This window comes from Ornithorhynchus anatinus, chromosome 14 (genome assembly GCF_004115215.2).
Source record: "Ornithorhynchus anatinus isolate Pmale09 chromosome 14, mOrnAna1.pri.v4, whole genome shotgun sequence".
NCBI lineage: Eukaryota > Metazoa > Chordata > Mammalia > Monotremata > Ornithorhynchidae > Ornithorhynchus > Ornithorhynchus anatinus.
In genome coordinates this window covers 40,267,354-40,289,054 of record NC_041741.1, presented here as the reverse complement: position 1 = coordinate 40,289,054, position 21,701 = coordinate 40,267,354, and the positions used below count along the sequence as shown (strand labels likewise).

General features: G+C 39.0%; 1 protein-coding gene across 1 annotated transcript in view; it reads right to left on the bottom strand.

Annotated features, from left to right (window-relative positions):
- The window catches only part of WASHC4 (WASH complex subunit 4), a 44,899-nt gene that overhangs the window by 15,799 nt on the left and 7,399 nt on the right, over window positions 1-21,701 (bottom strand). The window contains exons 2-22 of the mRNA XM_029079086.2: window positions 21,130-21,269; window positions 20,266-20,319; window positions 20,104-20,169; window positions 19,711-19,756; window positions 19,154-19,221; window positions 18,030-18,112; window positions 16,953-16,995; window positions 16,587-16,690; window positions 14,038-14,158; window positions 12,188-12,311; window positions 11,936-12,063; window positions 10,418-10,578; window positions 8,981-9,107; window positions 8,597-8,722; window positions 5,863-5,970; window positions 4,438-4,584; window positions 4,258-4,337; window positions 3,165-3,270; window positions 2,457-2,573; window positions 1,757-1,925; window positions 1,279-1,433 (exon numbers count right to left, since the gene is read on the bottom strand). Of these exons, the coding sequence (XP_028934919.1) occupies window positions 1,279-1,433; window positions 1,757-1,925; window positions 2,457-2,573; window positions 3,165-3,270; window positions 4,258-4,337; window positions 4,438-4,584; window positions 5,863-5,970; window positions 8,597-8,722; window positions 8,981-9,107; window positions 10,418-10,578; window positions 11,936-12,063; window positions 12,188-12,311; window positions 14,038-14,158; window positions 16,587-16,690; window positions 16,953-16,995; window positions 18,030-18,112; window positions 19,154-19,221; window positions 19,711-19,756; window positions 20,104-20,169; window positions 20,266-20,319; window positions 21,130-21,269 (2,273 nt within the window). The remainder of the gene's footprint in view (window positions 1-1,278; window positions 1,434-1,756; window positions 1,926-2,456; window positions 2,574-3,164; window positions 3,271-4,257; window positions 4,338-4,437; window positions 4,585-5,862; window positions 5,971-8,596; window positions 8,723-8,980; window positions 9,108-10,417; window positions 10,579-11,935; window positions 12,064-12,187; window positions 12,312-14,037; window positions 14,159-16,586; window positions 16,691-16,952; window positions 16,996-18,029; window positions 18,113-19,153; window positions 19,222-19,710; window positions 19,757-20,103; window positions 20,170-20,265; window positions 20,320-21,129; window positions 21,270-21,701) is intronic.

Sequence of the window (21,701 nt, the reverse complement as noted above, 5' to 3'; positions counted from 1 at the left end):
GAGCCTGGGCTTGGGTGTCAGAGGTCATGGGTTCGAAGCCCAGCTCTGCCACTTGTCAGCAGTGTGACTGTGGGCAAGTCACTTCACTTCTCTGGGCCTCAGTTACCTCATCTGTAAAATGGGGATTAACTATGAGCCTCATGTGGGACAACCTGATTATCCTGTATCTCCCCCAGCACTTAGAACAGTGCTCTGCATATAGTAAGCGCTTAACAAATACCAACATTATTATTATTATTATTAGAAGCAGCAGAGGTCCCTGTTTCACCCCCTACATGCCTCAGAGTCTTGTGGAAAAGGCTCCAGTAATGACAGAGCCAAGATGTGTGCTCCAATGGAAGATGAGTCCCATTTGAATTTTCATTCCTTTTGTCTATTTCTGGAAAAAACTAAGGTGACTTGCTTCCCCCCAAACCCTCTCAGTCCCAATCAGTGATCTTACCAAGAGCCATTCATTTGCAAACCTCACACTGAACCCAACAAAGGGCCAATCAGCTAATTTCACACTGAATGCCAAGTACATGTTTTCTATGTTTCATCTTATTTTAACAAAACTTACATTATTTGCAAATAAGTTGATGTTATGAACTAAGAGCATATTTTGAAAAGTATTACCATATTATTATGGCTTATCCAATTTACAAAGGTAAAACATTTCTTTGCATTCTTGCATTCAGAACAATAATGTAATTCCAACATGGAATATCATTTTTAAAGGTATTTGTTACGCATTTACTATGTGCCAGGCACTGTACTAAATATGGGGGGAGATACAAGATAAGCAGGTTGGACATAGTCCATGTCCCGCATGGGCTCACAGTCTTAATCCCCATTTTATAGATGAGGTAAATGAGGCACAGAGAAGTGAAGTGACTGGCTGAAGGTCACACGGCAGGCAAGTGGCAGAACGAAGATTAGAATGCAGGCCTTTCTGAATCCCAGGCCCATGCTCTATCTACTTGGCGGTGGTCTATCACCTATTTTCTGTTTGCATAATGTGCATTCCCAAGTCTAAAGTCCGTAACCATGGGAAACGAAAATATCCACATAACTGGACTGGATGCTTTATTATATTGAGAAGCAATACAAAAACACAAGTCCACTACAAAGTCTAAAGGATTCCAAAATGAAATCAATAGTATTTATTGAGCGCTTGTTGCGTGCAGAGCACTGTACTAATGGCTTGGGAGAGTATACAGTAGTCGGTAGACATGGTCGCTGCCCACAAGGAGCCCATCATAGGCTGGTTCAAGAATATGCATGACAAACATACCATACCTGTTCTAAAGTCTGACTGGGAAGGTGAGCCTCTGTCATATTCAAGCCATAACGCTGAGTTGCTAAATTTCTCATTTCACTGTAGGTGGCCCAGTCATGAAGAGCTACTGTTGTCAGATTGTAAAAAGTCTTGTCCAAGTAGTGCGTTACATAAGCTACGAAAACATTGAGATATGGGTGGATCAAATGAACACAGACTTCTTCACTGTGGTTACCCAACAATAGAGAAGGAAGGAAAATGAAACCAAGGAGAAATGAGAAACCATCATCCATCTCTGAAAGCAAGTGGCGCTCTTTGTCGAAATGAAGAGCAACTGAGAAAAGAGAAACGAAAACCAAAAAGAAAGAAGGAGGAATTCAAGGGCAAAAGAAATGGACCAGGCGCTGAAATATAAGGCTGTATAACTAGGGATAATATACCTGATCACAGAAAAGGTACCAAAAGGCTTGACTCCAAAAGGACAAACATAACACTTACCTCTGATGTCAATGAAGCGATTGAAAAAGCGAATTGGATTGAGAGAGAAAAAAAGGGCCAAGTCTTTCATGCCCACTTTGAATGGGTTTCTGTCATCCAGCTTCAGGTGGGTGTGCACAGACAGGCGCAGATCCTTTTCAATTTCTTTGCACAGCTTGTCCAGCAAATGCTAATCGGAAAGAAACAACATGCCGTGTTGTTTGTGTTAGTTTTCATGGAGATGCTTCAAATGGCTGTAAGTTTCCCCTAAAACTGTTTTGGACAAGGATGGAGGGTGTGAGTATGTGTTATACTGGCAGAGGGAAAAACAGGGGACAAAGAAGCTATTTTCAATCATCTGTTTAATAGTTTTGAGTGCTGTATACACAGCAGCATAAGAAAATACGAAGGAGAAATAAGATGCGTTCCTGTCCCCAAGAAGCTTACAATCAAATATGAGACACTGGGTTAATAAGGTACACATAACAAAGGACGAGAACAGCAGTTTTCAAAGAATCTCCAGTTTGATTTTAATACACCAAAAAAGCATCCTGTACAGATATGTAATTATGGTTTGAGGATTTCTCAATTATGTTTTACTGTTCTTTCGTACTGTCAACATGAATTCAAAATTAATGACAAAGCCTGATAAAAGTAAAATGTACAACACTACAACTCCAAATATTTCGTTATTTTTTGACATTCATTTATGTGCAATTACCTTATTTAGAATTTCCATAATTTCTTTATCATAACAATCCAGAAGCGTTTCATAAGACTCCAAATGCCTTGCATTCATCATCGCAGGTACACAGTCCCGTAAAGCACTAAACATGTACTAGAAAAGAAATAGGTCTCAACATCTTGACTGGATGTTTTATTTTATTGAGAAGCATTATAAGATTATAATCAGTCTGCTTAAAAAAATAAACTGAATTTGAGTAACTGACCCCAAATCATCTCACTTCCCTAAGGTCAAATGTTCTTTCGGTCACCAAGTATATGAAAAACTCACAACCCACTTAATCTTTCCTATTCTGATCACTTCACAGGAACAAGACAACTTCCATAAACAAACATAAATGGCTACCATCTGCCTAACAGGAAATTAATTTTGTTTGCTTCTGGCTATTTTGCAAGAGACTGACATTAAGTCAATTTAATTAGTATCATTAGGGAGGACAGAGAAAGAGGGAAGTGAGGCAGATGTTACAGAAACCAGCATTATGGGTATTAATGCCAACTTCATCATCATCTAATATTTGGGCAATCTACTGGGAGCATGGCATGATATTCTCTGAGGTTCATTTTCAAAGGGTTTTGTAATTTTATGATTTATAACTTTTGATTTTAGGTATATCGGTTGTCCTCAACGACTCTAAAGGTGCAGGATTATCCTTCTTAATGTTTCCAATTATTCTCTACTTACGTGTAATCTTGCTGCATCAACAGCATTTTCATACACGTCATCTAAATAGATTGGGAAGACTGCTCGGTGCCAGTATAAAAAACAACAGTCACATTGTGTTTGGACTCTACAATACAAAGTAGAAATTAGTGGCCATAGTAACTCAGGCTACTCAAAAACAACATTAAAAGGAATGATCTGCTATCCAAGATACTAAAAATCAGTATGGAATGTGTCCTGTAACTAACGTATTCCAAAAATAACTGGTAAAACTATCTTCAGCCCTGGGGCTTTCATTTCACAAAATATTTGGAAATGGGCTCAGCTTCAAAAAAGCTAGTCAAGAGTTTATAAGGAATTTCTTACCAAAATTATCTAGTCACTGTTACTTATACATTTAGTCTGCTTTGCATTCTTTGTTTTACTTGACTTGATATTGGATTGGCAAACCTTCTGAAATATGGGATACAATTCTATTTTCACCCATTTCTATGATCTCCATTAAAAAGCCTCTCATCTTTTAAAATAACGTGTTCAAATGAGTCCCCCTACTCCTATTTCTAAAAGAGTGTGTAGCCTTTTCTCGTTAACAGAAATTTAACGGTGTCTGTTACAAAAAGATGGGGCTATTTCCAGACTTCAATATCCTTTGCCCAGAAATTAGCAGGTAAAGTACAAATCCTTATTAATATGTCCACTAGAAAAGAGTCTAATGTGGACACTTGAGTGGTGTCTGCCCCGGCAGGATAACATGCTAGTTTTGAGGAAGTTATATAAAATCCTCAAAAATATTTTATAGAACACATTTTATTAGAAAATACCTGGCTGTTATGTATATCCCCAACTTTAGTACTTAACAGGCTGCTCAGACACTGTCCAGGATCACAGCTATTTTGTATGAGTAGACTGTGGCTAGCTTCATCGTTATTACAGGAGACAAGCTGCAGGCATCAAAGCGTGCCTTCTTTCAGACCAGACCAAAGAGCATGAAGAGTAACGGTGGGGCTAGTGCTCTTCCTCGCTAAATCCTTAATCTGTGCCAAGGCGACCCAACAATTTTATAAGTGATAATATCTATTTTCAGTAACCTTTTTCAGTATGCTGTTCTAGTTACCTTTCTCTGAGTTCACTAATTAAATCCAGTTTTTTCATAACCACTTGAAGAGGGAAGAGTTCTTCATCCTTAAATGTTTTCTGTTGAACAAATACAGCATATTTACAGCTGGAGCATTAGTTATATGTAGCAAAACTTCAACCACACCTTTACAAGGAAAGGTTGAGAGAGGTTACTTACCATCTGTGTGCCAACACTCAGTGCAAGGGAAACAATAAGTCGTCTCTGTTTTGTGCTTGGTCCGTTCAAGGTGTTTTCCGCCAAAACGAGGGCAGAGAGCACGTCGAGGCGCTGCTCGCTGTACTTTTTGTCAGAAATAACTCTTTTCTTATGAGATGGAGAAAAAGACAGAATAGTCGAATTTATGTTGCAATGCAAAGGAATTTGGCAGGAGGGCTTAACGGACAGAGGACGGGCCTGGGAGTCAGAGGGTAATGGGTCCTAATTCCAGCCCCACCACTTGCTGCTGTGTGGCCTCAGGCAAGTCACTTCACTTCTCTTTGCCTCAGTTACCTCATCTATAAAATGGGGATTGATAACGTGAGGTCTACATGGGATAGGGACTGTGTCCAACTGGATTTACTTGTATCCACACCCCAGAGCTTAGTACAGTGCCTGGCACGTAGTAAGCGCTTAACACATACCACAATTATTATTATTACTCCCTTCTACCACCCTTCACAAAATGGGTGTGTACTGACTCCCTTCAGCTAGACTTCTGTCGGGTAATGTCATAGTGGCCAGCGACAACAGCTATGAAAACTGGTTCCTGGCTGCGTTTCTGGCAACAGTGGTGTGTCAAAGAGCATCCTGCAATGGGCCCACAAGCATCTGGATGTTTTCTGCTGTGGAATGTGCCACAGAGAAAAGAACAAAAAAGTGGCTTCTGCAGCTCATGGGACTGAACTGCGGCAGCCTAAAGTCATCCAGTTCTGGACCCAGGTAGACCAGAAGGACTTGTCACCAACCAGGGTCTAGGTGGGCGCCCAAGCGCTAAGAGCCCCGACCGCATAGGTGGATCCGTCTTGGGGCCGGTTCCAGCAGTTCCAATTCTCTCTGGGAGGCAGGTTCCAGCCCGTATTCCCCAGGACCACTCACATCAGTATATGCCAGCTGGATTGCACACCTCAGGCCTGGGATTTATCACTAGCCCTCGGCTTCCCCCCATCTACAGAGCGCGGTGTAAGGCAAGTCATTCAGGGATCATTAAGAGTCAATCTACCGCTATAAGAGCATGATCAACTCATCGGATATGTTCTAAGAACTTATTAATTTAACAAGAATTTCTAAAATACGGTGAAACTCCTGAGCCAAATAAATTTGCCTGCTTATACCCTATGAAAAATGATTTAAAAAATACATCATCTTGCATATTTGAAGAAAAAGAAGCTCTAAGAAATTCAAATCTAAATGCCAAAAGATTTCAAGAGAGAATAAGATTTGACGAAGGGGCACATACATGTCATAATGGACGAAGGAGAGATGTGAGTAGGCTGACAACCTCAATTAAGCAGCCGGAGGACTAAAATAATTAAAAACTCTATTTAGGTCATAAAATCTAATTAAGAAGAAAAGATTTTACCAATTACAAAACAGATTATATACCTTGGCTATAGCAATTGAGTGAAGTGCCTGATGTTGAAGATGCTGCGTTATGTGTGAAACAGAATCAGCCACAACCATACTTCTTCGGTAAAAGGTATGTTCTATTGCCTAAAGAAAGAATAAAAATAAAATACTTTGTGTATTGCTTTTTTTTAAAAAAAAAAAGTACTTCCCTTATTCTTTTTCATTAGGCAATCAGTCTTTTTATCAACTGCAGATGCATTTTTCTCTCTCTCCTCATTATAAGTGATTCATCACCACATGCCTATTCAGAAAATGCAGCTCAAATAGAAAATCTGCTGTCCAGTATTTTTGTTTATATATCAACATCTACTTCTGAAATTGTTTGGAAATAACATTGGCAAGCTTGCCACGGCCAGAAAAAAAGTGCCTGCATTAACTGTTTGGAAAAGAATTCATACAGTAATGGCACTCACCCACAGCCTGTGGTATCCATTACATATTCTAGTTTCTATTTTCTAGTTTCTTACCTATTCTATTACTTTCTCCGCTAGGCCTCAAGGCCAGAGGCACTTTAAAAATTGCCTAATACGTTCATACTTCTTAGATAATTACATTTTTAGCACTGGTTAAAGTAAAATAAAAGTTCCATTCTACTTCCATCAGTAGTGAAATTCAAAGCTTATTTTGGCATTAAGAACTGCATATTTAAACTTCCCTTTATCTATAGGATGCTATATTTTGTCAAGTAGCAGACTGATCCAAATCCAGGCTTCCTCTCCCCAGGGCCTACCAGAGCCATACCCAGATAGGCTGTTGATGGCTGCCTTATGTCAGTTCTAAAAGAAAAATGTCTTATATAACAATATTGCATATGCCACCATTCTAGGAGGGTTTCAGAAGTCAGAAAGCCTGTAAACATTTGGTTTGCCTTGGACAGTAACCATTTACCCGGACTATATTTCCCACCATCACTGCTCCCCATAGCACCAAGCCCAAGATTAAGCATCTTCTTGCTACAAACACAGAATTTCCCATGAAAACAAAATCAGAAGAGAGAAAGTAAGAAAAAAATATAGTATACTTTAACTTCCATGACAAGTGGATGGACATACTTGGGATGGGCGGGAGAAAGGGGCAACAAAAAATTACTGTATCAAATGATGCAGCTATCTCCACTGCTCTAAGATCCTTGAGGGCAGGGATTACGTATACTGTTTTAGCACAATGCTCTGCAAACAGCAGATGCTCAACAAAGGCTATTATTTGACTAAGAAAATAAAAGCAGATGCTCAATAAAGACTACTGACTGACAAAATAAGCTATAATGACTATCAACATTATTTGGCAAAAATCAAAGGAGCCTCTAGAATGAAAGCTCCTCCTCTAGACTGTAACTTCTTGTGGGAAGGGAACATATCTACCAACTCTACTGTATTGTAGCTTCGCAAATGCTGACAACAGTGCTCTGCACCCCATAAGCGCTCAACAGATACCACTGATTTTCTGATTGACTGATGGAGCTGTACATTCATGTGGGGAAATGTTACCAAGATGATGTCCTGCTATGCATACAAGATTCTCTTCTACCAAGAAACAATGTGGATAACTTTCTGGTACCAAGAAAATGAAGAAGTCAGATGTATATTACTCCTATATTAATGGTGCAAAGTGTATAATCAGTGAACTGACAGGAGAACAGAACTGAATTTGTATTTTTCAAAAGTTCTTCCCCTGGTTTTCTGACACTTTTAAGATATTTGATATCAACTGATATCTGTGTTTAATACCCTATCACTTTCATTCAATAAAAATAAGCTTGAAGGTATTTTTAGAAAGCACACTCCATGTCCTTAAAACTTTTATACAAAGTTTTAGTTAAAATACTTTAGGTACTAGAAACTTAAGTTATGTCATTTTCATGGGATGAATTGCCTTTCTCCTCCACTACATTCAAAAACCTAGCTGAGGTATAAAGAAAAATCAAGAAAATACCCCTGCCATTTCAGGGGAAACAGATGCTTCTCTTGCAAAATGGAAGCCTCTGTAAAAGAGTTCACTGTATTTTCTTTTCCTCATCTCCCCAAGTGCATCCTACTACAAATACTGGAACTTTTAAAAAGTCTAGTTTTAACACAGCTTGCTTATTACATTCAGAGGACTAATAGTTTTCAAAAGGACAGGGACTATTCTTTTTTTTTTAGTGGTGATGATGATCAGTAGTGTATTTACTGAATGAGTGCCTATTATGGATGCAGGATGGCCAGATCGTGACCAAAAAGAATGGTGAAGGAAAAAAGTGAAGGCAGTGAATAGATTATTTGAACAGGCACAGAAGACAGGAGATAAAGGAGATGGCACCAAGATATGGGTGGGGGGGAGCTTGAGTATGTCTGAAAGCCTGGAGAAAGGCAACAGAAGAGAGTAAGAAGTCGAAGACAGCAGCATGAGAAGAGAGGAGGGGAAAGGTATTTTTGAGACAATAGTGGGGATGGGGTCAATGGCACAGATAGAAAGGTTTAGATTTTAAGAGTAAGTGTTAGGTTGCTTCTTGAGACAGCTGAGACATGGAGAATAGGCAAGTGGGAGCAGGAGACTAGGGAAAAGGCAAAGAGAACACTTGTTGGTGTTAAGGACGAGTTCACATTTCCCAACTTTTTCTTCCTCATGCCCACCAAAATAGAACCAAATCTAAATTCCTGTGAGAAGATCCCCATCAAGCTACACCCTGGCAGGTGGGTTAAGGGTCAGTCGCATCATCCCATAACCTTACCTTGAGTAGTTCAACAAGCCTGCATAATGCTTTGACTGAGGTTTTGGTCATTGGTTTCTGCATGGACATGTAAAGATTCATTGTGGTTTTAATGATGGTGCTGATGCTATATGCATATAAAAAACCCTGGAAACAAACGGAAAAGTAGATTGATTATCTCCAAGATGGGGTTGTAAATTTATGCAAGTCTGGTTACCAACAGAAACCCCGTGAGGAGACGAAATGGATCCAAACAAAACTTAAATCAAGTTTTGGTGGATCAAAGGTTTAAAGTGAGATATCCCTTTACTTTCCATTACGGTTCCAAACCCTTAATAACTCAATCTTCAAGAATTACAATCCAATAATAAAGTAACGCTTCCATCGGGCCAGAATGTACCTTACCTGTATAAAAACATTACATCTATTAGTGAGATCTTCAGCAAATTTATCCATTCGCTGTTCTTTAGACAAAATGGATTCCATTTTCATCATCCAAGAACTCACAAAGACATAGTAAGACTGTACATCTCTAGTGGAGGAAAACGGAGAGTTATTCGGCAGAGGGAAACAAATTTTGTATCCCTTCTAAGACATGGCTAAAAATGATTGCTTCATTGCTACATATGCACAGTCCTCATGTTCGTTACAATTTTTCTTCTAGAAAGCTACTCAACAAGTGAGGGCATACGGAAGGAAATAATCCCCTTCCCAAACTGCCCTTTCTGCCCAGTTTCAACCTATCACTTTCCCACCCAACTCTAATCAATTTTAACAAGAAGCAGATGTAAATACTTTCATCGCTACAATTCCGATGCCATTTGCGCTGTCACAACGCAATTGCATTTTCTACCACTTTTCAACTGTCACTAGATTCATCTCCCACAGATAGGGCCAAAGAGTTTTGCTCTAGTCAGTGATTCAAATAGATTTCCATTCAATGGCTAGTTCCAGCCTCCTTCCATTTCCCAAGGAAGGGTGCTCTCCTCCCTTCTTTCCACCATTATGCACAGCATAGAGCATTAAGAAGCTTCAATGGAAGGGCCAGGAATAATGAACCTCTCTACTGACTGCACTGATGGCTTGGAGCTATAATCTTGCAGAGAAGAGCTTCGATGATAATTTCTATCTGCATTTACTAGACACTGTGCTATTCAGTGTTGATGGGTCTACACTGAGCGACTGCAAATACCCACTTGACTTGGCCCATGACATAGGCCAATTAGACAATTCAGGTCTACAGATTCAATCTATATCCTGAATTATTAAGAAGCAGTGTGGCCTAATGGCTAGAGCATAGGCTGGCTAGAGCATAGGCCTGGGAGTCAGAAGGATCTGGGTTCTAATCTTTGCTCCGCCATTTGTCTACTGTGTGAATTTGGGAAAGCCACTTAATTTTTCTGTGCCTCCATTACTTCATCTATAAAATGGGGATTAAGACTGTGAGCCTCAAATAATACATGGACTGTGTCCAACCTGATTAGCTACCCTAGGGCTCAGTTTTGTATCCGGCACATAGAATGTGCTTAGCAAATACCATAAAAATATTTTTTTTAAAAAAAGAGACCCTACTAGGTGGAATTTAACAAAAATATTTTAACTGTTATTCAAAGATATGATTTACCCATGATCACTATCAAAACCAGACTTGGGCTTTGGGAGCTAAAAATGGGGTTACTCAAGCTTTTTTTTTTTTTTTTTTGGCAAACTCTCGAAGCTTGCTGGTTTGTGCTAGATTTTGGTACAGAATATACTCAAGGTCTTATCACTGTTTCCTTTTCCCATAATCCCAGAAATGCATAATGCTTTACTGTTTTAATTATACTGCTTTGTAAAACCTACTTGGTAAGCAACTGAGCCTTCTGCTGTAGAAAACTGTCCCTTTGTGTTTTAATAGCATGAAGGCTTTTCCTGTCTAGAAGTTTGGCAGCTGCTGGCATTTTCTGGATCAGAAAGTTATCAGCAAACCAAATGATATTAGCTGTTAAAGTGATGGCTGGAACCTAGACATAATAAAGAATATTATTATGGAGGAAAAAAATAGTCAACAGCGAGGTAATAAAAGACTGCAAACTTCCAATAATGAAGAGGAAAATCAATTCCCATTTTAAAAATCACACCAGAATTCAAAATAGGAAATCCAGTAGATGTACTTTTTCTATTATAGTTGAGCCGCATGGTAACTCGGATCATATTTTCCAAGTACTGACAACCAAACTGGTCTGTCACAGCGGTTTCTAAGAGGACCTGGTGAAAGGGAAGAAGGGAGCAAGGGGGCAAACCACATTTCCAGAGGCAGATGCAGCTACAATACAGTCATTTCTGCTTCCTGGTTCGGGTCACAGCACTGCAGTTCCAGCTTCCCCTGCCCTCCCATCTACATGCTGCCCCAAATATTTGGAGAGGCAAGGCCAGCATCAGGGGCACCCATGGGACGCCTGAAGCAGCAACTCGAACCTGGAAGCAGAGGATGAAAGTAGCTGCACTACCCCTCCCAACCCCACAGCACTTAGTTATGTATTTGTAATTGATGCATTTCTATTAATGTCTGTTTCCCCCTCTAGACTGTAAGCTCGTTGTAGGCAGGGAGTGAGTTTATCGATACATTCTATGCTCCCAACTGCTTAGTATAGTGCTCTGCATATAGTAAGCTCTCAATAAATACATTTGACTGACTGACTGCATAAGAGGCCCAAGTTGCAGAGTAAACTCCTCCAAGAGTCCTTCCCTGACTATGCCCTCTCATTTCCCCTATTACCTCTCCCTTCTGGGTTATCTAGGCAAGTGGATCTGGACCCTTTTAAGCACTCGATAGCCACCCGACCCTCAGTCCCATAGCACTTTTGGAAATAGTCGTAAATTCTTTTAATGTCTGTTTCCCCTTCTAGATTTAAGCTTCTTGGGCAGGGAATGTGCCTACCAACTCTATTGCATTAAATACTCTCAAATGAATATACTTATATTCATACATACTTTAAGTGCTCTGCTACAGTAAGCGCTCAATAAAAACCAGGATCAGGACAGATTTGTGGGAAGTGGATGGGTGGGAGAAGAGGCAAGTGAGGAGGTTGTGGTCAGAAAGAGGAATTTCAGAGTTGGTGAGGGTTGAGATTATACAGTGACTAGAGATGATGAGATTGATCGTGTGTCGAAGTCAGGGAGTGGATGTGGTAAGTGTTCATTAGGATGGTCGAGAGTTCTAAATGGACAAATATAGTCATGAGCTTGCTTGAGTCCACAGCAAGAAATGAAACACTTTCATTGGTCTTTGACAGTGCCGAGATGTCCTCAATCTAAAATGGCAGTTAAATTCTACTTCGGCTATTTATGAAGAAAAAGCAAGCAGCTCAAATATCTTACCTTCTTGCAAATATCCAATAAAGATTTGTAAAACTTTTTGTCTATGGTTCGAAAAATTTGAAAATGTAGCACAAAGAGTCCACAGATTCCTACATATTTGTCTCTCTGGTCAATTTCAGAGGGTTCACCTTGTAGAGATAGTCATCACAGGTTGGGGATAAAAGTAAAGAAACATCTTAAAGTTTGCTTTTAGGCAAAAGTAAAAACTTTAAAGCAGTTAAATTACTGCAAAAAACATGCAGTATGCATTACCAAGTTTGGCTTCCACATTAACAAAAATTGTGCGAATAGTGTGTGCAAATTCTTCAGCAAAAGCACTATTCTTTGACACAGACACTCCTCCGTTAAGAGAATCAAACTGTTGCTCAACACAAGCCTATACAGGAAATAATGACATTAAAATTAAAACCCACTTATGAAACCACAGTAGACTACCCCCAAAAAATCATTTTATAACCACACTAAAATTCACATTTAACATGGTTTTACCCCACAACATTAAATATACTTTGCCAGTAGACTAGACAACATGCTTTTCAAATACCCTCAAAGAACCTATCTTGTTCTGCATAAGGCAGAAACTAACTAGCAAAAACTCTTTTCCATTGGCTTCAAGACTCTCCACCAACTTTTTCCGATATTCATTTTGGTGGTCTTTACCCTCCACTCACTCCTCCTGAGCTCCCCTTTTAAAGTGCATGTTGCTCTTGACTCTCCCAGCCTGAACTCCTCATTCAGCTGCAACCTAGGACTCCCGTCTCAGAAAAATCCACCAATCAACAGCTCACTTCATCCTCAAACCTCTCCTAACATCCCACCTTACCCAGGAAGCCTTCCTAAATTATTCACATCACTCCAGTATGTCAACCCAAAACTACCCTTAACACATAAAATTTTATTCCTAACCCCACTAGTTATATTTAATCAAATATATATTCAACTATTTCATCCTAATACATGTTATTTCCAACAGTATTACTTTTCCTCCTGTTCCTACTGTATTCAAACAATTCTTTGTCTGTCCACCATATTAGACTGTAATCTACTGAAGGCCAGTGATCACACATCTTGCTTTTCTGTTGCATTCTTCCAAGCACTTAAAATAATACGACACATTCAGGAAGTGCTCAATAAATACCATGAATGATGATGATGAAAATGACGATATTTTATTAAAGCAGTGTGCATACATATATGTATATATATATATCTTATATATGGTAAAAACTTTTTCCCCCATTTTTTTTAGATGTCATTTTGACTTTTTTTTTCAGGGGTGGGAAGGACAAGTAAATTTGTTCTTAAAAAGTATTCTATAGACAACTTAGAAAAGTCAGAATTCCAATGTGAGAGTTCCAATGTGAGAGTTCCAATGTCAGAGCTCCTTCTGACTCCTCGGCCTGTGTTCTATCCACTAGGCCATGCTGCTTCTCTAAATGCTAAAGTTAAATAAAGAGCATAGGACTGGGAGCCAGGAGACCTAGGTTCATATCCTGGCTCCGCCAACTGGTTGCTGTTTGGCCTTGGGCAAGCCACATAACTCCTATGTGCCTCACTTTCCTCATCTGTAAAATGGGGGTTCTCTCTCGGTTCTCCCTCTATCTTAGATGATGAGTCCCGTTTGGGATAGAGTCTGTGTCCAATCTGATTATCCTGAATCTACTCCATTGTTCTTAATGCTTTAAGGACAAAATTCTTTGTAGACATTAACCTACCTGGTCTTTCCTGCAACTTTAAAAAAAAGTAAACCTCAAGGAAATGGGAAGTTATAATTGTACTCATATATTGATAATAATAATGATAGAATTTAAATGCTTATTATGTGCCAAGCACTGTACTAAGCACTGGAGTAGATACAAGATAATCAGGTAAAAATAGGAAAATATCGAATCTACCAATTTAAAATCAAAGCACTGACAACACCATCATGGAAACATTCTAAGCCATTTGTGTTCTGTTCCAATTGCAAAATGAGACACTTGAAGTAAGCCTCACTGAATACAATAAGACTTTAAATGAAGACATTTCAAAGCCATCACTGACTGAGATGCATTTTTACCTCAGGAATTTTGTTCTACACTGACGTGACTTTTGTGATTTACCTGGAAAATCATTCCATCAAGTAACTGTCCTTCTAGCTTTAGTAGAAACTTTTCAAACGGCTTCAGTTTTTCCTCTTGAATCCCAAACTTTGAAGGGTTGTGATGGACGGATTTTAGTAACCTTATGTAAGATAAACATGATTCAGTTAAAAGTACCTCAACTGTTTCTATTATTTCTTGACCTCAGATGTCATGAAATCAAATGGAAAATTCACGATTTCCTCAACAAAATGTGAAAATACAACACAGATTTCAAGTAGCACACAGTAAGTGCTCAAATACCACTGAGGATGATGACATTTTGACAGTATAAATTAGAATACTCTCAGTTTTCCTCTAATGCTGGGGTTATGCTTCTGATAACCCTATGTTAAAGAAAACCTGTGCTATAGCATCCTGTCCTTGCCTGCTGCTGTATACATAGGCATTTCTTCTGACATCACATCAATTTCTATCAAGATAGATGTGTGCTTATGGTGCTTCCTATGCAAGCATTTCTTCTAGACTGTAAATTTGCCGTGGGCAGGGATCGTACCTACCAACTATGTTTTACTGTACTCCCCTGAGCACTTAGTACAGTGCTCTGCACACAGTAAGGGCTCAATAAATACCACTGATGATTCTGACATTATATCACTTTCTAACCACAGACACATCCAATCAACCAATGGTACTTATTGACCGCTTACTGTGTGTAGAGCACTGTACTAAGTGCTTGGGAGAGTACAATATAACAGAGTTGGCGGACACATTCCCTGCCCACAGCGAACTTGCAGTCTAGAGGGGGAGAGAGATATTAATATAAATTACAGATAAGTACTTAAGTGCTGTGGGGCTGAGGGAGGGGTGAATTAAGGGAGCAAATCCAAGTTCTGGGCAATGCAAAAGGGAATTGGAGAAGAGGAAATGAGGGTTTAGGCCTCTTGGAGTAGATGTGCCTTCAACAGGCTTTGAAGATGGGGAGAGAAATTGTGTGAGGTATACAAATAGGGAGAGCATTCCAGACCAGAGGCAGGATGCAGGAGAGAGACCAGAGACAAGATAAATGAGAATGAGGTCCAGTGAGTAGGTTGGCATTAGAGGAGCAAAGTTTGCGGGCAGGATTATAGTAGGAGAGCAGCAAGGTGAGGTAGGAGGGGGCAAGGTGACTGAATACTTTAATTAATTCTCCTGCCTTGTCAGGAGAACATTCTCTAATTCCCTAAAAATGTTCTATTCAAAACATATGTCATGGGAGAACTGAGTATAAGATTTATTGAGATATTTAATGAAACTGTAATGCCTTTTTCCATTACCTTAAATTTATACTGTGCATCCACTGAGATGCATTATGAACTAAAATTAAACTATTAATTGTCACACAGGACTAATCTAACAAACGAAGTTGTGATGGTAGAGGATAACAATATGTTTAATAAGAGCTAGGGCAAATTCGTGGATGAAGTCTCTGATGGGTTACTAGTGAGAAAAGTTGAGATTACTAGGGGGAAATGGTTAGAAGAAAGCTCAGAAAGAGGTATTTAGGACCATAGTAGGTTACTGGAGAGAATATTAGAATGTTTAGATGGAATGTTCCTAACTACGAGAATGGGTATTAAAATGGGGACATATTCTCCAGGCATCCTTTGGTACCATTGTCCGAGAAAAAACAGCTGGTTGGAGGCTGGCCTAAGCCAGTAAAATATTTCTTTTGTTCTTATGAGAGGCCAGAGTGAACAAAATGGTTCTGATAGAAACAATCTCATAAGCAGGGCACAGCTTGTGGAAAACCAGGAGAGAAGGGGCCCAAAAACCTGGAAATCAAAATCAAGGGAGAAAGAAAGGGGAAAGTGAAAGAGGTACAACAGGAAAAAGTGTACAAAAGGTGCAGAGGCCGGGAAGAGAGAGAAAAAGGGACAAAAAAGACCACACTAAATCAAAAAAACAAAACAAACCCAAACCAAAACCTGATGAAAACTGAAGGCAAGAGTGTGAAGGACTTTAAGAAAACAGAGGGAAAAAAGCAGCTAAGAAAACAGCTAGTGGAAAGAAACAGATATATGGATGGGGTCTCCTGTTGAGAACGCTGGACAAGCCTCGCTCCGGTCACAAAGAAATGAAGAGGAAACAACAGATACAGTTAAATAACAAAATACAGGGGCCTAGGAGGAGGGGCATCAAGTGGGCTTAAAGATCGGGAGGGAAAATAGAGAGGAGGAGTGTGGAAAGCGAGAGAGAGAAGGAAAAAGCAAGCAGATGGGAAAGTAAAATGAAACGAAGATGATTCAACCAGGGCTGAAGTAAAAGATCTAACAGTGCAACAGTGAAAGAGGTAAACAGAAAGGTAGTTTGATAATCGTGGAAAAGTTTATAGTGACAAAGTTTTAAACAGTGAAAATACCATGTAAAAATCTGATTCACAGAAAATGATACAATGTGAATTTTAGTAATAACCAAATAAAGATAAAACTCATAACAGCAGGTAGACTCAAGCCCTTTTGGAGTTAGTCTTAAGAGTTATGGAAATACGTACTTCATTATTTAAGAGAAATATTCATTTTTTGACCCACCTTTTGTACATGGTCCAGTGGTCTTTCAATGTGGCATGGTTGTCAATAATTTCATCCAATGTGAGTAAAACAGTTAGAAGTTCTCCCAGATGCTCATACATAGTCTGTCCAAAAAACCTCAGTGGTTATTAGTAGCCTGTGTCAGGCTATTGTAAAATAAATGTTTTTATTTCAGATTTATAATACGACTCAAATTGATCCTACAATAAGAAAGGACTGATTTAACTCTTTTGTTCCTTAGATAAAACAATTTAACTCGGAATTGAAGTTTTTTTCAAAGTAGATGTACGTATAACCACAAAAGAAAAATACGCTAAAAATAGTAAAATCTTACAAAAATAATTAAGTTTTTTATACTGTTCCTACCTGAAAGTGAACTCCAGTTGTCTCTATTATTTTGGGTGCAATCCTGAAACAAAAAGAACAATACACTTGTCAAAGACAACCTTCATTTTAAATTATCTGCATTTGAAGCCTTTGGGGTGAGCTCCTTGTGAGCAGGGAATGCATTTACCAACTCTACTGTATTGCACTCTCCCAAGCTCCTAGGATGGAGCTCAGCAGACAGTAAGTGTTCAATAAGTACCACTGACATTGTGGGCAGGGCACTTATCTACCAACTCTGTTATACTGTACTCTCCCAAGCAGTAAGTACAGTGTTCTGAACACAGTAAAAGCTCAATAAATCTGACTGACTTAGGGTAATCCATACAAGTTAGTGGGGGACCAAGTATTCAATCACTCAGGGGTATTTACTGAGTGCTTACTGTGTGCAGAGCACCATACTAAACAACACAGAATAGGACAACAGAGTCAGCAGATGTTTCCCATAGTACATGACTGTTCCCTGCTGAATGGAGGGAAGCAGACCCATGTGAAAAGATACGGGATTCCCACGGGACAGGCAAAGCCATTCTGCACAATGCCATGCCATCTTCTTGCTGTCCTGAGGGTCAGCTTTCAAAAAGAGGGCTTATGGGGTTGGGGCCCACAACAACTGTAAGGCTCCCACAGCAACCGTATGGCCCCCGCTCTTTCCTCGCTCATGAGCAGCCAATGCTTATGCTACACAAGAATTTACGTGATGCCCATCACAGAGAGACTGAATCCCCTGAGCCCTCTGTTGAACAGGATCCTAAAACCAACCACTCAATCTATTTTTCCATCCTCCCTATCTCCACAGGTACTCTTTCTGGCCATAGACAAATGGCAAAAATCTCTCCTAGAAATATGCTGACATCAGTCAAGTAGTTAAAATTTTCATTCAAAGTCCCTAATGGATGAGCTACACTTAAAAGATAAAAACAAAAACACAGCAACCTAAGCAATGACATTTTCACTTTCTAAACTAAGATTTATTTTACTTCACCACATTCAATTTCAGTCCAAGAAGGATTTTATCTCCCTGTATTACATAAACAATGATATTTCTGCAAAACTTACTTGTTGCTAGTATAAAGGGCAGCCAGCTGATGGACTACATTCATCACCACTTCATAGCATCGGGTAATAAAACAAGACAGCTCCTGAAATTAGAAATCAGCTGTGTTAGTGCAAAGCTGTTTTAAAAGAAGTAGTGTGGCCTAGTGGGAAAACCACTGGGGGAGTCAGAAAACCTAGATTCTCATCCTGCCTCCGCCACCTGCCTGCTGTGTAACCTTGGTTAGGATGCTTTAATGGTCTGTGCCTCGGTTTCCTCATCTGTGAAATGGGGGTTAAATATCTATTATCCCTCTCACACTGTGAACCCCAGGTGGGAAAGGGAATGGTCTGTGCCTCGGTTTCCTCATCTGTGAAATGGGGATTAAATATCTATTGTCCCTCTCACACTGTGAACCCCAGGTGGGTAAGGGATTGTGTCTGATTTGATTATCCTGTTTTTACCCCAAGACTTAGCACAGTGCTTAGCACACAGTAGGCACTTTTGGAGGTAGCAATTTGAGGTATTAAACTCTGTTCTGTTTTCTAAAAGAACTCTGCATTGACTGTTCTTTGCCCAAAGATAAATACTTTGCTAAATTGAGAAGTTTCAATTTAAAACAAACAAAGGTATTGTAAACCTAAAGAACCCACATATTCCTGGTTAGAGCATCACCCATTTAATTCAGTTTTCCTCAAATTAGGTTTGAGGTTTTTTTCCCACAATCATATTGACTGCCATTATATTTTTCTAACAGCTACAAAATTCAGCTCCCATTCGAAACAAGGTGGATTGAAACAAGAGGAATAAAGAGTGTACAGAGATAGGGTCTAGTGGAAGAAGAAAATGGATATACAAAAAGGAGTGAGCAGATTCAGTCCCTTAAAGCCAATGGTCAAAAATTTCTGTTTGATGTGGAGTGGAAGGCAATGGCCACTTGAGGTTTAAGAGGAGTCGGAAGACAGATGTAGAAAGACGTTTTAAAAAAATGATCCTGGCAGCAGGGTGAAGTCTGAACTCGACAGGGATCAGATTGAAGCAGGAAGACCAATAAGGAGTGGCTACATCGTTAAAAAGTTTTCTAATATAAAGAGTAATTATGAAACTTCAAAGCACAAGGCTGAATGGCAGATCAAAGATCTGTTACCTGTAGAAATGAGACAAATCTTCCCATTTGAATTTGGCAATCCCCTTCCACCATGCTGGAATCTGTGCCTTAAAAAAGCAAGAGGAGCCATTAGTGATTTCACCGATTTTGAGAAGTCTGTCACCTATAATGAGAACACAAAATATGATATTGCTTTCTTTTTAAAATATACGTTGTGTAATGCAATGATAATTTCCAAGCCCTCTATAGTTATTTTTACGAAAGCTTTCTTAAACACAAATCAAAAAGTAAAGAGATCTATAGTGTTTTATTATTTAACAGTCTGATTCAATGAAAACACTCATTTAGTTTTAAAAGCTTTTAAAAGATGACTTTGTAAAAAGATTACTAATCAAATTTCTATGGTTTTGGACAAGTTTATTGCTTGGATGCCCAGCCTGTCCCTATCTTATACTATTTAACTGTTTAACCGGCTGGCAGTGAGCCAGGACATGAAATTAGCAATTTATGTTAACTCAATCTCCCTAGAGTGCTGTAACCCAATACTGATGAGAAATAATCCAATCACAATAGTATTTTAATGTAACAGAATTTACCTCCTTCTCCGTAAAACAAGAGACCATTGTAAAATTTAGTTTCAGCCTGTAAAAAAAAAGAAAAAAGTATTATCAATTGCCTTGCCTAAAATTTTCCAGAATGTCACATGCATAGGTATGAAATTTCTAGAAGGGCCACAAATAAATAATATTTGAATACTTGAAGTGAAGTGACTTGCCCACAATCACACAGCTAACAAGGGGCAGAGTCGGGATATGAACCCATGACCTCTGACTCCCAAGCCCAGTCTCTTTCCACTGAGCCACGCTGCTTCTCTAATTCTAATTCAAATTCAAAATTCAAACAGATTCAAAGCTGAAACAAACCCACAGCCTTCCAAGCCAACATTTTAACCACTTACAACACATATGAAAGCAAAATACTCAATTTACCTCATATTTTAACTTCTTGATTTCACAACATAAAGCTGCATACACAGTAATGACTTTGTTGAGAACCTAGATTTATTGAGAGGAAAAGAATACTTATAAGGTTATTAACACACTGTTTAAAAATCTTTATGGAAAGACTATTTACCTTTAGTGTAGTTTTACCTTGTTTTCTGTCTTTATGAGTTCCAATAGAGAGGACTGCTCGTAAGGCAAAAGCTATTCAAAAACAAAAAAGCCATTAAGAACAAATGCACATATAACCTAAAATGTAAAGCACAACATTGAGCATATAATGAAATGCTGCTGTGAACAAAATACTGAGCACTTTGAGCATGCTGACATAGTACAGACCACAGAATTGGATCTGACATTCCCTACTGTACCAAGCCCCTAGGCGTAATTCAAAGAGATGAAACACAAAAACCCAAGGAAAACAGAAGTTCAGAGTTGGATGAAGAATTTCAATACAGTGTAAAAGGACAATTGTTTACAGTTTATTGAAAAGATTCTGGCTGTCCTCTGTTCAATGGTTTTTGGATATGCTGCTTAGCCAGGCAGTGAGTAGGCATGAAGGGGACAGAGGAGGGATTTAAAAAAGAACAGGAGGTAATTTGATAGAACAGTAATGGTTCCAATTTGACAGGGTCACAAAAGACCTCGAGACAGCAGAGAGAGAAGATGGATAATGAAAGGAAGATAAATTACAGAAGACAGACAGGAGACAAGGAATGACTAACAGCTAGGATTGAATACAGAGATTAGGAGAGCCTTACTGTCTGAAAAGAGCATGAGATACCTAGTGGTCACTAGTGGAGGTTATAAAACATTCCAAGAAGGGAAACTTTAAGAAAAGGATCAACCATTTGGAAAGGCAGATTATAAAATGACGGCTATTCTGACTACAACTACTAGATGACTTGTCAAGATTCCTTCCCATCAAAAGGGTCAATGAATTTTCAAATACTTGACTTGCTAGATATTTGGCATGTAACAAAAGAAGACCAAAGCAAAAATAGTCAATCAGACCTTCAATGCTATGGGGTCAAAGTTGAAATCCCAAACATCTCCAATCGAATCATCCAGGGCATCTTCAATCCTTCTCAGCTGAGAAGTGTACTCCTCCAGAAACTTTCCATAATTTTTCAGCTGGACTTCTGCATGAATTTCTAAAAGTACATTGCAAAACAGTATTTGTCACACATTAAAATTAATTTAAGAACATACTTTATCAGGATTTTCAAAAGCAACTCCAGAATTTACTGCATAAAGAATTTAAAGCATCGTGTCATTGGCTACTGTGTTCTCTTGATTTTGAAGTGAGGCTTTTTTGCCCATCAATTTTGATATACTAGATTTCCAAAAGGTAGAAGTTCATATCTGGCAGAATGTCACAAGCCTAAATTCATCCAAAGTAAACTAACAGCTTTTAGAAATGCATGCTATGAGTAAAATCTTTCCAGTATCTTAAAAGTCTCAGGGTTCTGTCTCCATTAAATTGCTACAAGAAATTGCTTGGGATCGTTACATGACTAAGAATTTTTCCCCCACTCTCATGAGCCAAAAAGTCTGGTTAAGAGCACTGGGCAATTATGGGTACA